The sequence below is a fragment of the Leptosomus discolor genome, chromosome 2, assembly GCF_034619465.1.
Source record: "Leptosomus discolor isolate bLepDis1 chromosome 2, bLepDis1.hap2, whole genome shotgun sequence".
Lineage (NCBI taxonomy): Eukaryota > Metazoa > Chordata > Aves > Leptosomiformes > Leptosomidae > Leptosomus > Leptosomus discolor.
The window spans coordinates 24,531,852-24,543,815 of NC_141392.1; the positions used below are offsets into that span (position 1 = coordinate 24,531,852).

Here is an 11,964-nt window from a genome sequence, read left to right on the forward strand (position 1 = left end):
TGGCGCCCGCTCGAGGCACTCTCACAAAATGGCGGCGGCGGCGGCAGCGGCGGCGAAGGAGAAACGGCGGCAGCGGCGGCAGCAGCGGCGGCAGCGACCCCCGGCGCTTGCCCCGCGCTCGCTCAGCAGCCGCGGAGCCCACTCGACGCCGCCGCCACCACCACTGCGTCTTCCGCGCCCGGTCGGGGCCGCGATGGCGTCGCCTCGCGCTGGCCGCCGCCGCCGCCGCCCCCGATCACGCTCCTCCTCCTCCGCCGCCGGCACCGCCCCGCCACGCCGTTGGCTGGCGACTCCGCGCGTCACCTCACCGCCCAGGCCGCCCATTGGGCAGCGGCGGCACCGCCCGTCACGACGGCGTGACGTCGCGACAGCGCGGCGGGGGCCCCCCGCCTTCCCCTGCCGCCCCGCGCGGGCGACGTGTGCGCGCGCCCGCGGTGGGAAGGGGGGGGGGGGAGAAGGGGCGGGGCCCCGCCTCGCCGCGTGCGGGCTGGCGTCACGTGCGCGCGCCGGCGGCCGTTATGGCGGACGCTTAATGGCGACTGCCGCCCGTTATGGCGCTTCCGGGCCGCTCCCCCTTCCCCACACACACCCACCCCGTGCTCCTCGGGGGCGGCTTCCGCTCCGCCCCGCCTCGCGAGAGCCGCGAGCGGAGCCCGAACCCCGCCCCCCCCGCCGTTCCCCTCCCCGGTGCTGCCGCCGTGGTGACCCGCGGCCTTCTCATCCCTCAGCGCCCACAGAGCGGGGAGATGTGCGCAGGCCTGCTGCTCGCCCCCGGCAGCGTCAGGACGCCCCGCCCGTCCCAAACCAGTTAATTAGTTCTGAGATTGACGTTTCTAATTAAACGTTTTGCTCTCCGAGGCGGCTGCAAGCCCACCCCAGGGAAAGGCGGTCACTGCGCTTCCTCAGCTGGGAGGTGTTGTAACACCAAGGGCCTAGAAAAATTACCTGACATGGGTAAGAAAGTTACTTGGAGAAGGGGTTATTGGTCAGGGTGTGATAAAAACCGGTATTAAAGAAGTTTTGAGACAATAACTTACACAAAAAATGCAAGATATGAGGCAAGATCCTCTTTCAGCGTCCTTCCAACGACCGTTGTTTCATTAAAAAGAAATAGATCCCAAACTCATCAAGAAGTCCTTAGTAGAGCTATGGGACAAAACGCTGAAGAGCACTGTTGAAGCCAATAGTAATAAACCCCCAACCTTGTAATATTCGTGTTGATAAGAAGATTAATCGGGGCAAGCCTGACCTGTGCCTTTAGCCAGACCACAGCCCCTCACAGGCCAGTGTTCGCCCACGTTCTCACTGCTCCGATAGCACAGGCGGCGGTTCGCTGCGCACATCACTTTGCATTTTCAGTGAATTTCATCCTCTTCCACAGTACAGTGTCTCCAAAGTTTGGTACCTTCACGTCAGGGTGGTCTTGTCCAACTCAAATAAATAACTTCAGCTGCAAGTGTTGTCACCTCATTGCTCATCCTTTCTTCCATAAACTTTTATGTGTCTGTTTACAACAACACTGGCACCGAGATGGAGATATCCCACCTGCGAGACCCCCACATGCTGAGAGCTGGACTTTTATTCCTACCCCGCTTCTGCTGACTCTCAGCAGTTCACAGTCCCCAGGAGACACTTGTTTGTTGTTCTCTGACCATTTTAACGATACTTCTTTTGACATTGTCTTTTGAGGGACTTTGTCAAAAACTTTCTGGAAAAATCCCAAGTAAGTTGCATCAACTTATTTTCCTTTACAGGCCAGTCTCCCTGGCTTGCAGGGCTTTTTGGGACATATGACTCTCTTTTTCCAGTGCCAGCAATCCTAGCAAAAAAAAAAAAAAAACCAAAAAAAAACCCAACACCCGCATCAGTTCCCATTTGGGAGGCACATTTTTCCCCTTACACAGAGGCAAAGCGCAGCCTCGCATCCATGAGGAAAGCACCATCTCTCCATGGGCTCACACACCAGGCTAGTACCTGAGCGGGGCAGGAGATCACGGCCAAATTCAGCCAAGGCTCCAGATCACCACGCAAGTCCAAAGCCAAGCCAGCAAAACAACTTGAGCTGGAGACTGGCACTCTTTCCGAACAGGGACTGAAATAGGGCTCCAGGGAGCGTGGGAGAGGTGCGGGTGGCAGCCTCAGGTGGGGCTGCTGAGGGCCATTAGGGCTAATTAAGGCTAATTAACCCTCTCAGTATGTGCTCATCTCAGTGTGGTGTGCAGCCCACAGGGCTCAGCACCATCTTCCCCAGGCAACGGGCAAAAAATAAAAATAATTAAAAAAAAGGATTTCAAATTCAGAATGAAAGCCTGGCTTCTGCTTTTCTGCGAAAATCCATTTTAACAAAAAACGTGTCAGCAGGAATGGGGGGCAGCTGTTTGTTTAAATATCCCGACATGCATTTGAGTTGTCAGGGAAAAAGGTATGCTTCCGAGCAGTTCCCGCATGGCTCTTTTTTTTTTTTTTTTTTTTTCCCTCCAAAGTCTAACTAAATTTGGCAATAGCAGCTAAACAAATTCCCCAGTACGCGCTCTCGGATATCACAAATATACTGGGATCTGGGGTATGGTGTGGAAAGCATAGCAACATACTTAGCAACCATAACAAATAAAAAATGTCGTGGTTCAGCTCTTCGTTAAAGCCCGTAACAGGATTAATAAGTGTTTTGGCGTGTGCGCTTGTGCTGTCGCTTCAGCGAGGATTCGAACCGGGACACGAATCTGTGAGGTGGGAGGAGACACAGCAGCGCTGATGGACATGCCCTGTGCGAGGCGGGGAATTCTCGGGGGTGCTAGCTAGGTAGTAAAATTCAGATTTTAACCTGCAGTTAAAAGTAACCTGACATTCTCACACGTGTTAAAGAGATAATGAACATTCTTTGACTTGCAGGGATGTGTCTCATTAGACTGAAAGTGAGAAGTGCAGGGATGCTCAGGATTTCGGGTGCTTAGCCAGGAAAGGCCTGTCAGGAAAGCATTTTGAAAGGAGGATGATGAGTAGGAGGGAAAGCGGGACATGAAGCCATGGTCATCTCCTCTCGCCCCTGCAGTTGGGGCTTGTCTCCCCTGCTGGGGTGAAGAGGAGAGGGAGTGCTGTCCCACGCAGACCTCGGAAATTAAAAGATGCTGTATTTCTCTCCTGGCACCTCGGTGGGCACTGCATAGCCTTCTTCCAAGGCCACCTCCATGTGAGGTCTTTGACCTTTGCATCCTCACCCCTCAGCCATTTGGAGTGAGAGACTGCGGCTTTGGGGCTCGGGCAGGGTGGACAACCCCTGCCGGGACACACAGAATATGTCTGGAGTCCACTGCACCCGCAGAAAGGGAGGAGAGGCAAACCAGCTATTTTTTGAGCTGCAAAATATTATTATCCCAAAGAGAAGTTGTATTTACTAGGGTCAGAAGAGCCTCTCTCTGCACATTCCAGGCTCTGAAAGTCTGCAAGATGCCGGAGCGGCTGCTCTGGCGAAAAAAAATAATCTCCTTTAGTCAGCTCAAATGCTGGCCAGAGGTTTGCAGCCCAGTCCAGACACTAGAGAGCCGACCTTAAACATTTCTGGGGCTGAAAGGGAGATCTGCAGCCAGCTAATGCTGGGAGAGATGGTTCAGATGGCCCTCGAGGTGGGTGAGAAGCGGCTGGGAGGCCGGGCATGGCTTTGCAAGCTCCAGCAGCATGCCCGCCCATCCCGGAGAGGGGAAACCAGTTCACCCTGGCCTCGGGAATTAAGAAAATGTGGTCAGTTTGGGGCTGTGCTGCGAGGAAAAGCCTCCAGTGCAAAGGTCCAAACGCCCGTCTCCAGCCTCGTTAGCTGGTTAAAGCATCAGATGGAAACTATTCCGTTCCGCCAGGAACTTATCCTCTTACAGGCTCCTGTTTTTTGGCTCCCAGAGCCCGGCAAAGCCAGGAGAGGAAAAGGGCTGTCAGTGCAAGGATGATGGAAAGCGTCGTTCACCCATCAGAGGTACCGCAGCTGAGAACGGGTGATGGAGACGGCAGAGGTAAGGCACCAGGAGCTGCTCCTGGCACGTCCCCAGCCTCCTCTTCTGCATCTCTTGGAGGATCTCATCCCCAAGCACAGGGATCTCTTTATCATCCCAAAAACACTGTAATGGCCCGTTGTAGAAGCACACCCAACCAGGCTGGGCAACTGCAGCCAGGCAGACCCTGCTGCAGCAAACTGCAGGCTCAGGGCTGCCCGCTCTGTAGCCTTCTTTCTCCTAACTTTGTTTTCCTCCCCCAAAGCTGTCCGTTAATTTTTAGCTTTTCCTAAAAAATAAAATAAATAAAATACTCCTTCTCATTTCAGCTCAGCTCCTTTCCTGTTATGGCTTTTGTCTTCCAGCAGCGATTTTCGGTGGCATACGAGGACGCAGCCAGCTGCCTCCACAGCGCTGCTCTCTTATCTAAGGCGCTAATTTAAAACACACGCCGGGCTGGGTTCATGGGGATAACTGCTCCCTTTCCTGGATGAAACGCTACTTGGCCAGGGTCCGGGTTAGCTCCGAGGAAAACCTCATTGCCTGCTGCTCGGTGAAATCCCAGGGTGCAGGCACACAATGAAGCAGTCCAGCCTTCCTCAGCCAGGTCCATAAAGCCTTCTCCTTCCCCGTGCTGAGGCCAGCTGCATGGTGACACCCACACACACACCACCCCAGGGTTATCAAGGTGTCCTCAACAGGACAAGGAGGTCCTCCTGCCTTAGGAGAGGAGAGGACGTCTCGGCCCCCTTTGAGAGTGGCAGCACTGATCCATCCCACCAGCTGCTCCTTTTTCTTCTCCTGGTGGTCCTCCTGGGCTTTGTCCACCTGCAGCTGGAGGGTCTTTCCCTGCGGATCTCCACCACCCCCATCCAAAGGTGGGCAGCCCCCAGGTCTGCTGCTCTGTAGGCCCCACACTCTCGCCAGAGCCAGGCCACCCTTCTCCACCACCACCCACTTTGGAAAGCAGCTACACTTTCAGAAAAGCATTTTTATTTTTTTTTTCTTTTAAGCACTCGTGTGGAGGAGCAAGCCTGTTGGGTTTTAATTTCCCTCCCCCCCAGCTCAACCCTGGGATGCATTTCCCTGCCCGGCTCCACCGTCCAGCCGGAGCGCCCGCCAACCCAAACATCCTCCATCCGCCGGGCCTGGGATCTGGCAGCCCCATGCTGGCATTGGTGAGGAGCAGGCACTGAATGTCCCTCCTTGTTCTGCAGGGAGAGGTCCTGCCCCCCTCCTGAGTGCCCACGGAAAAGCCGTACCCCCCCCCCCCCCCCCCCAAATATCCGGGAGCTTGATCCCCCAAAAGATGCAGCACAGATTGGTCTTGTGAAGTCTCTTCCCCTGGGGCAAGGAGTAGGAAGGATTTTAGTGGGCGCAGCTCAGCCCCCTGAGGGACCTCTGCCCCGCTGCCTTTTTTTTTGGAGAGGGTGGGCATCAGCAGGCTTCTTTTCCTTGAGATCTCCAGAGGATGCTCAAGGGGAAGCATGCTTGGGGATAAGCTGCCCTGCCACCAGCCAGCCCCTTCCAAGCAACATAAGGCAGAAAAAATAAAACTAATGGGGGCAGGTTCTTGCCCCACGGACCCTGAGCCCCCTGCAATGGCTCCAGGTGACCATTGCCCCCCCAGCCACATGTGTGTTGGGTACTTTTATTCTACTCTGCACCTGCTCAGAGGCTATATCGTCGTTTAATTGTACTAAAACCAGCATAATGGAGAAACATGCATTGTGGTTAACATGCACAAGCACTTCACTGAGGAATGGGTACCAAGGGGGAAGGGTGCGAGACCGGGGAGGTGTGTGTGTCCCCGGCACATGATACAGCTGAACCCCGGCTATTCCTGGAGCTCCTCACACACAGCAGGGTGGAGGCTGCGACTGGTTGAAAAAATGAAATATTCACACCTTGAGCTCCCTTGACACAGGTACCTAGAGCAGCCAAAGGCCTCCCCGAGGTCAGTGTGGGACGAGAGGGGTGCACACACACACACAACCCAGTTTGGAGGTTTAAGGAGCTGCTGCCCATGGGCTGAAGGGCAGGACAGCCCCAGCCTATCACCAGCACTCATCTGCAGGGCACTGGGTCTCCTCTTTCTCCCAGCCACAACATCCCGCTTGCCAAGGAGGGCCACCAGGAGCCAGACAGGTCTTGTATGAATGGATGTTCAGGGATTTTTCTGGTCCTAGGCAATCCTGGGGGATTGAGATGCCAGACCAGCCCGCTCTTCACGGGCTGCCATGGATTTTCTCGGCATCCAAAGGGGAGTGGAGTCATGTTTTTACTGGGCTGGGGTCAGTGCAAGCAAGCCCCGGCCAGCGGGGAGGAGAGCAGTAGTCACCATGAGCCTCCCTCCTTCTGCATGCACCAGCTTAATTTATTTCCTAAAGAAAAAAAATAATTAAAAAGTAAGTAAGGGCCATGGTTTCTATCCACTGTTTTCTGCACTGTGTAGGCACTGAGGCTACGGGACACTGTCCTTGTGGAGCCTCAGGTGAGGACAATGCTTGGCTCCCGTGCCCCAGCAAGCGGGTTAACTCCTGTACCCAATTTCTTTTGCACCTCATTTTAGGTGGGTGTAAAAGTCGCCCATGCAGAATAACCTTAACGTGGAGGGGAGGACAGTTGGCTGCAGAGAAGCTTCAGTGTGGGATGTCACCTGGAGCCCCCATTACATGCCTGCCTCCAGTACTAGCGCTTTCAGTGGAGGATGCTGAGCAGGGACCATCGTCATTCAGGGAAGCCACCCTGGCTGCCGCCTCCCCTAAAACTCATAGGCGGAGACAAAGACAGTGATTTTGGACACATGCTTGGCCTGGAAGACGCGATCCAGGTACTCAGACATGTCCACATCCACCTGGATGGTCTGGGGACCCTTGAGGCTCTGCACCAGGATGAGCTCCCCAGTCTGCCGGTCCGAGCGCTGCATCACGAAGTGGCCACGGTTGTTGCCCCCCACGATGCCAAAACGCAGGCTGTCGGGTCCCGGCCGGCCAGGCGCTGCCGCCGTGGCCATGCGGAAGAGTGGGGTGGGTGTCAGCAGGTTGGAAGGCAGGGGAAGGTAGTGGAAGGAGATGGTTTTGGGTGCTTGGTGGCATGACCGGCTCTCCATTGGGCAGGGGTTGCGCTCACACTGGCTGCAAAGACAAAAGCAGGGGGGAGGTGTTCAGGGAACCCCAGAGATGTGGGGTCCGTGTCCCCGGTGGCACTGGATTCATGGAGATACTATGCATGTGTTTTTGGGACCCAGCACCAAAAAAACTCAAAGCAGGGATCGGTTTTGCACCCTGCCGCACTTACAAGGGTGAGGTTTTGATGTAGGTGACGTTGCCGGTGGGCTGGGGGCACTGGGGGCTGACGCACTGGAAGCCCCCCCCTGTGTTGATGCAGGTGGTCCCCCTCGTGCAGTTATCCTGGGACAGGGCGCACTCGTCAATGTCTGCAAGACAGGGGCAGGCAGCGGGTCAGGCTCACCAGAGAGCTCACTGAGGGGTTCCTTTTGGTGGAAAATAGGCAAAAGCACCTTGAAACTGATTTTAAAAATACGAAAGTATGGTTGAAAACACCTAAACCACTTAAAATCCCATTCTGCGTCTGCTGTCCTCCCCCAACTCTGCCCTGGTCCAGCAAGGGGTAATGGCAGGGCTCAAACAGCAGGAGGGCAGCTTATTTTCCTAACTTTCTGCTAAGCCGTTTGAAAACACCATCTCTATTTACTAAATATCTATGTAACCATTGAGATGTCTGGCAATAAAATCAGGAGCTTTGAGTGCAGGTATTTGCTGGGAGTATGAGCAAGATGCTATGAAACCTGCAGAAATCAGGGGAGAACAGGAGAAAGTGGGAGTTTTCTCACCATGAACTGCCATAATCAACACTTTATAGCACAGAAAAATCCCTGGTTTTCAGGAGGAGACTTTCAGATGAGCAGTTCTGGCCGCCCACCATTCGCACCCGCTTTGCTTTGCTCTCAACCTGCACCCCAACTCCCCTGTTTTTGGAGAAGAAGCTGCCAGCATCCAGGCTGACCCCTTGCTGTGTAATTCTTGCTTTTTAACGCTATTTGTATTCCTTCTTGAGGACATCCCATTCATACAGGACAGCTCCACCATGCCAGCGAAGATTCTAGGCTCATTTTCAGCGAGATGCAGCCCCAAAGCATCACATGTGTTTGTCAGTGCTTGAACCTCCATCGTTTTCCTCCTCTCCGCCCCCAACCTCTGAACCACCTCTCTATGCAAACCCATCAAGATTTTTGCATGCAGAAATGCTTGCAAACAAGGAGAAAAGAAGGGAAAATAAAAAAATAATAAAGCAATCATGCAAATTGGAGAAAAAGTGGTAAACCCATGGGTTTCCAGCCCCCACCCCCCTCACCTTCACAGCTTTTGCCGTCACCCAGGAGGACATATCCACTGGGGCAGGCACAGCGGTAGGAGCCGGGGAGGTTGACGCAGACGTGGGCGCAGAGCCGGGGACCCCCCTCCCGCTTGTACACCTCGCACTCGTTGAGGTCTGCGGAGAGAAGAGGGGAGCAGGTGCATGGCTGAGACCCTACAGCCCACCCCACTGCCACAATCGTCCATCCCATGTACCCCCCCAGCGTGGCTCACCCTGGCAGAGGCCGTTGGCAGCCGTGCCGCTCATATGGAAACCGGGCTCGCAGCTGCAGTGCTGGGTCCGATCGATCTGGGCACAGCGGGGCTGGCGGCTGAACGCCGGGTCGTCCGTGACGCTCCAGGCTGGGGGAGCTGGGAGGTGGGGGGACACACGCCATGGGATGGGGTTTGAAATGAGGTGGGGTGCCGAAATATGGCTGGAGGGTGGGGGGTTACCCATTGTGGCGGGGGGTCACACACCCGTCTGTGCCTGGTACTGGCAGGTGGATCCAGTCCACTGCTGAGGGCAGAGGCACTTGTACTGGTTCAGCCCCTCCAGGCACGTCCCACCATTTTGGCAGGGGCTGCTTGAGCACTCGCTGATCTCTGCAAAATAGCCACATTTTAAAAATTTTATTTTATTTTATTTTATTGGGAAGCAAGCCATGGGAGCACCACATGCACTGGGCCACTTTGGTACCCCATAGCACATCACAACTGTGTATTTTGCCAAACTCGGACACCGGCTGTTTCCCATGCTGCGGTACTGCAATGGTTTGCTACGATGCAGGGGGCTGTCATAGCACTGATGCATTTTCCCCCTCATCTGTGCTGCTGAGCTCCAGGTGAGGCTCCAGCTGTAATTTCCAGCTTTCCTTGAGGATAAGAAACCCCAAATCACTGGCCCGTGGGAGCCACGGCATCCCTGTGACATTGGCTAGCTGGGACTCAGGGACAGCCACACTACCTCCCTGTTTGGTGGACCCCTTCATGTTTAAAGAAACACAAATTCCATCCCACTCTTGCAAATGATGTCCACGGGCAGAGAGGGGCACGAAGCAGCCCTATGACTGTAGCTGCCAGCCCGGCAGCCCTGTCGTGGGCAGCCCGGAGCAGTACCTGCACAGCGGGGCTCCTGTCCAGTCCAGCTGCCATTGGCCTGGCACGTCCGTGTGCTGGAGCCCAGGAGCTGGAAACCTGGGTCGCAGGTGAAGTGAACCTCATGTTCCACCAAATACTTGGTGCCAAACATCTTCCCGTCCGCAGGGGCTTGCGGGGCTGGGCAGGAGGCTGCAGGAGCACCACGGGGAGTGGGGGTCAGTGTTGAAGTGGGTGCTTTGTGGGAGATTGCCTTATATTTCCTCTCCCCTGAGCCACAGTTCATGCAGTTCCCCCAAGACCTCCCCTTTAACTGTTATTTTCCTCAAATATTGGCCTGCTGAGCTTAATCAGTAACATCCAGCCCCACAGTGAAAGCCCAGCAGGGATGCTGGAGCTGAGCATCACTGGCAAGGGGTTTGGTGGCATTTTTGCCACCCCTCTCACACTCCCAGCACAGGACTGTGGCTCTTTTGCTGGAGACATCATTTTCCAGCCCACTTGCCAGGAGCTCTCTGCTTTGCAGCTAAGGGCTTTTGAGCCTCCCCATGTCTTACCAGGCTGGAGAAGTGCTCAAATTCACAAGCACAAATTGCCAGCATGGATACAGGTATCTCCATCTGTGGAGATGCCCAAACCTCCAACCATCACAGCCCCGAGCATCCCGACCTGCCCACACCAGTGTCCTCTGACACTGACCGGCGGGGACCCTGGGAGGACTTACCGGCTGGCGGCTCAGGGGCGGCTTTGGCCAGGGAGGCATGCAGGGTGCTCAGCCGGCTTTTCATGAGGCGGAGGCCCTCAGCGAAGCGCGTCTCCTGCCCCTTCAGCAGCTGCTGCATCTGCCGGATGGCGGCCAGGAGCTGCTGCCGGCTGAGGCAGCTCTGCAGGGACCAGGCAGCCACTCAGCGAGGGGGGACATTGCACTGGCCCCCACGCTGCTGTGCCACCCAGGACCCAACGTGCTACACACAGCCTGCCCTGGCTGCAGGGGGATGCTCATGCAGGAGCTCTGCAGCACCAAAGGTCCCCCGAGATATCTGATTTTATTTTTTTTCCCCCTCATTTATGCAGATGCAGTAGGGTTTTTTAGGCCGTGCAAGAAGTCCTTAGCTCAGGCATGCTCTCCTATATCTAAATGGTAACACAGCACTATGAGCAGGGCTGTAATCACTTTGTTAGCCCTGGGAGAGATGCCATAACTCATGTTTCATCCTGCTGGAGCTAGAACCCTGTCCCATTTCCACATTACAAAATAAGAGGAAAACAGCTGTCTTGTGAGTTCTGCTGGGGCCAGGAACACTGGTGGGACTCCTGCCTGCAAACCGATTGCTACCACGGGACCGACTCATGCAGGAGACGGGCATCATTATTATAGGTTTCCTACGGAATTGACTTAAAACCAAAGAAAAGAGCAAGGGCTGAGCAAAGCCAAGCCAGTTTTAGAGCTCAGAGATTTGCAGAGCTCATGGGGGAGAAAGCACACCGGGTCTGGTCTGGGTGGCACGTGGCTGCTCCAGGCAAGCGAGCAGAGCTGCTGGGCTACCAGCCCACCTGGCCCAAGGGATTTCTTCCCCCTCCCGCCAGCCACACTGTGTAGGAGTGAAATTATTCTGGTTTCCAAATAGCTACTGAGGGTTTACAAAGATGAAATAAAAGCCAGCCGAAGCAGCATGCTGTCCTCTGCATCCCTTGGTGCAGTTTGGGGGGGGTCATAGGGTGCCGGTGGGGGTGAGCCGGTCTGTGTCTGCAGCTCTAAGGTGCCCCATGCCGAGAGGGAGGGAGGCAAAAGGAAATAGATGCCTGGCATATAGCTCGCTTTAATAAACAGCTCTTTGTTAGGGCTGGTTTTAACTTCAAGAGCCAGCATGAGTTCCCCGCGGGATGCTGAAGCATAGCAAACCCCCGCTCTCCAATAAAACCAGGAGGATTCTTTGCTCCCAGTGTGCTCGGTGATGACTTCAGGTGTGGGGTAAAAAAGGAGGAAAAAAAAAAAAAAAAAAAAAAAAAAGAAAAGAAAAGAGGCCCCAAAAAACCCGGCTGGGTTTAAGCCCGGTTTAAATTTCCGCCCCCCGGGCTTTGCCCACCTGTTTGCGGTCTGTAACGGAGAGCAGCCACCCAGCGCACCCGCACTGGGAGGGGGGGAAGAGGAGATCTTTCCGCCCCCCAAAAAGCCTTTCCGAGGGTTCCCCCCGCAGCACCCCGGTCCCCCGCTCACCTGGGGCGCCGGCGCCGCCGGGAGCAGCAGCAGCAGCAGCGGCGGGAGCAGCAGCGGGAGGCGGCACCGCTCCCCCGGCATGGTCCGGCGGCCGGGGCGGCTCTCGTCCGCCGAGGAAAGGCTCTCCCGGGTGCCGGCAGCCGCCTCTCCCCGCCCCGTCTACCAGCGGGTTTTCCCTCCCACGCCGCCCCCGCCCCACGCGTGGCCACGCTCCCCCCATGAAGAGCGGGACGCGGCGCTTCCCCGCCCCGGGGAGCCGGGGGGACCCCTTGGCCCGGTCCGTGCTGTCCCG

General features: G+C 55.8%; 1 protein-coding gene across 1 annotated transcript; it reads right to left on the minus strand.

The window, feature by feature from the left end:
- Window positions 1–6,741: 6,741 nt before the first annotated feature.
- FBLN7 (fibulin 7) lies at window positions 6,742–11,753 on the minus strand. The gene is made up of 8 exons (XM_086460766.1): window positions 11,673–11,753; window positions 10,179–10,338; window positions 9,476–9,646; window positions 8,837–8,962; window positions 8,591–8,728; window positions 8,355–8,492; window positions 7,278–7,416; window positions 6,742–7,114 (listed from the first exon to the last, which is right to left on the minus strand). Exons 1-8 carry the CDS (start codon window positions 11,751–11,753, stop codon window positions 6,742–6,744), a joined length of 1,326 nt encoding a protein of 441 aa, XP_086316892.1.
- Window positions 11,754–11,964: the final 211 nt, after the last annotated feature.

What these genes read in the sequence shown, in the direction of transcription:
- FBLN7 (XM_086460766.1), bottom strand. Translation starts at nt 11,753, where the DNA reads ATGCCGGGGGAGCGGTGCCGCCTCCCGCTGCTGCTCCCGCCGCTGCTG. An exon ending in CCAGTACCAGGCACAGACGG is followed by an intron (nt 8,729 to 8,836) that starts GTGTGTGACCCC and finishes CCCACCTCCCAG; the next exon opens with CTCCCCCAGCCTGGAGCGTC. An exon ending in TGCCAACGGCCTCTGCCAGG is followed by an intron (nt 8,493 to 8,590) that starts GTGAGCCACGCT and finishes TTCTCTCCGCAG; the next exon opens with ACCTCAACGAGTGCGAGGTG.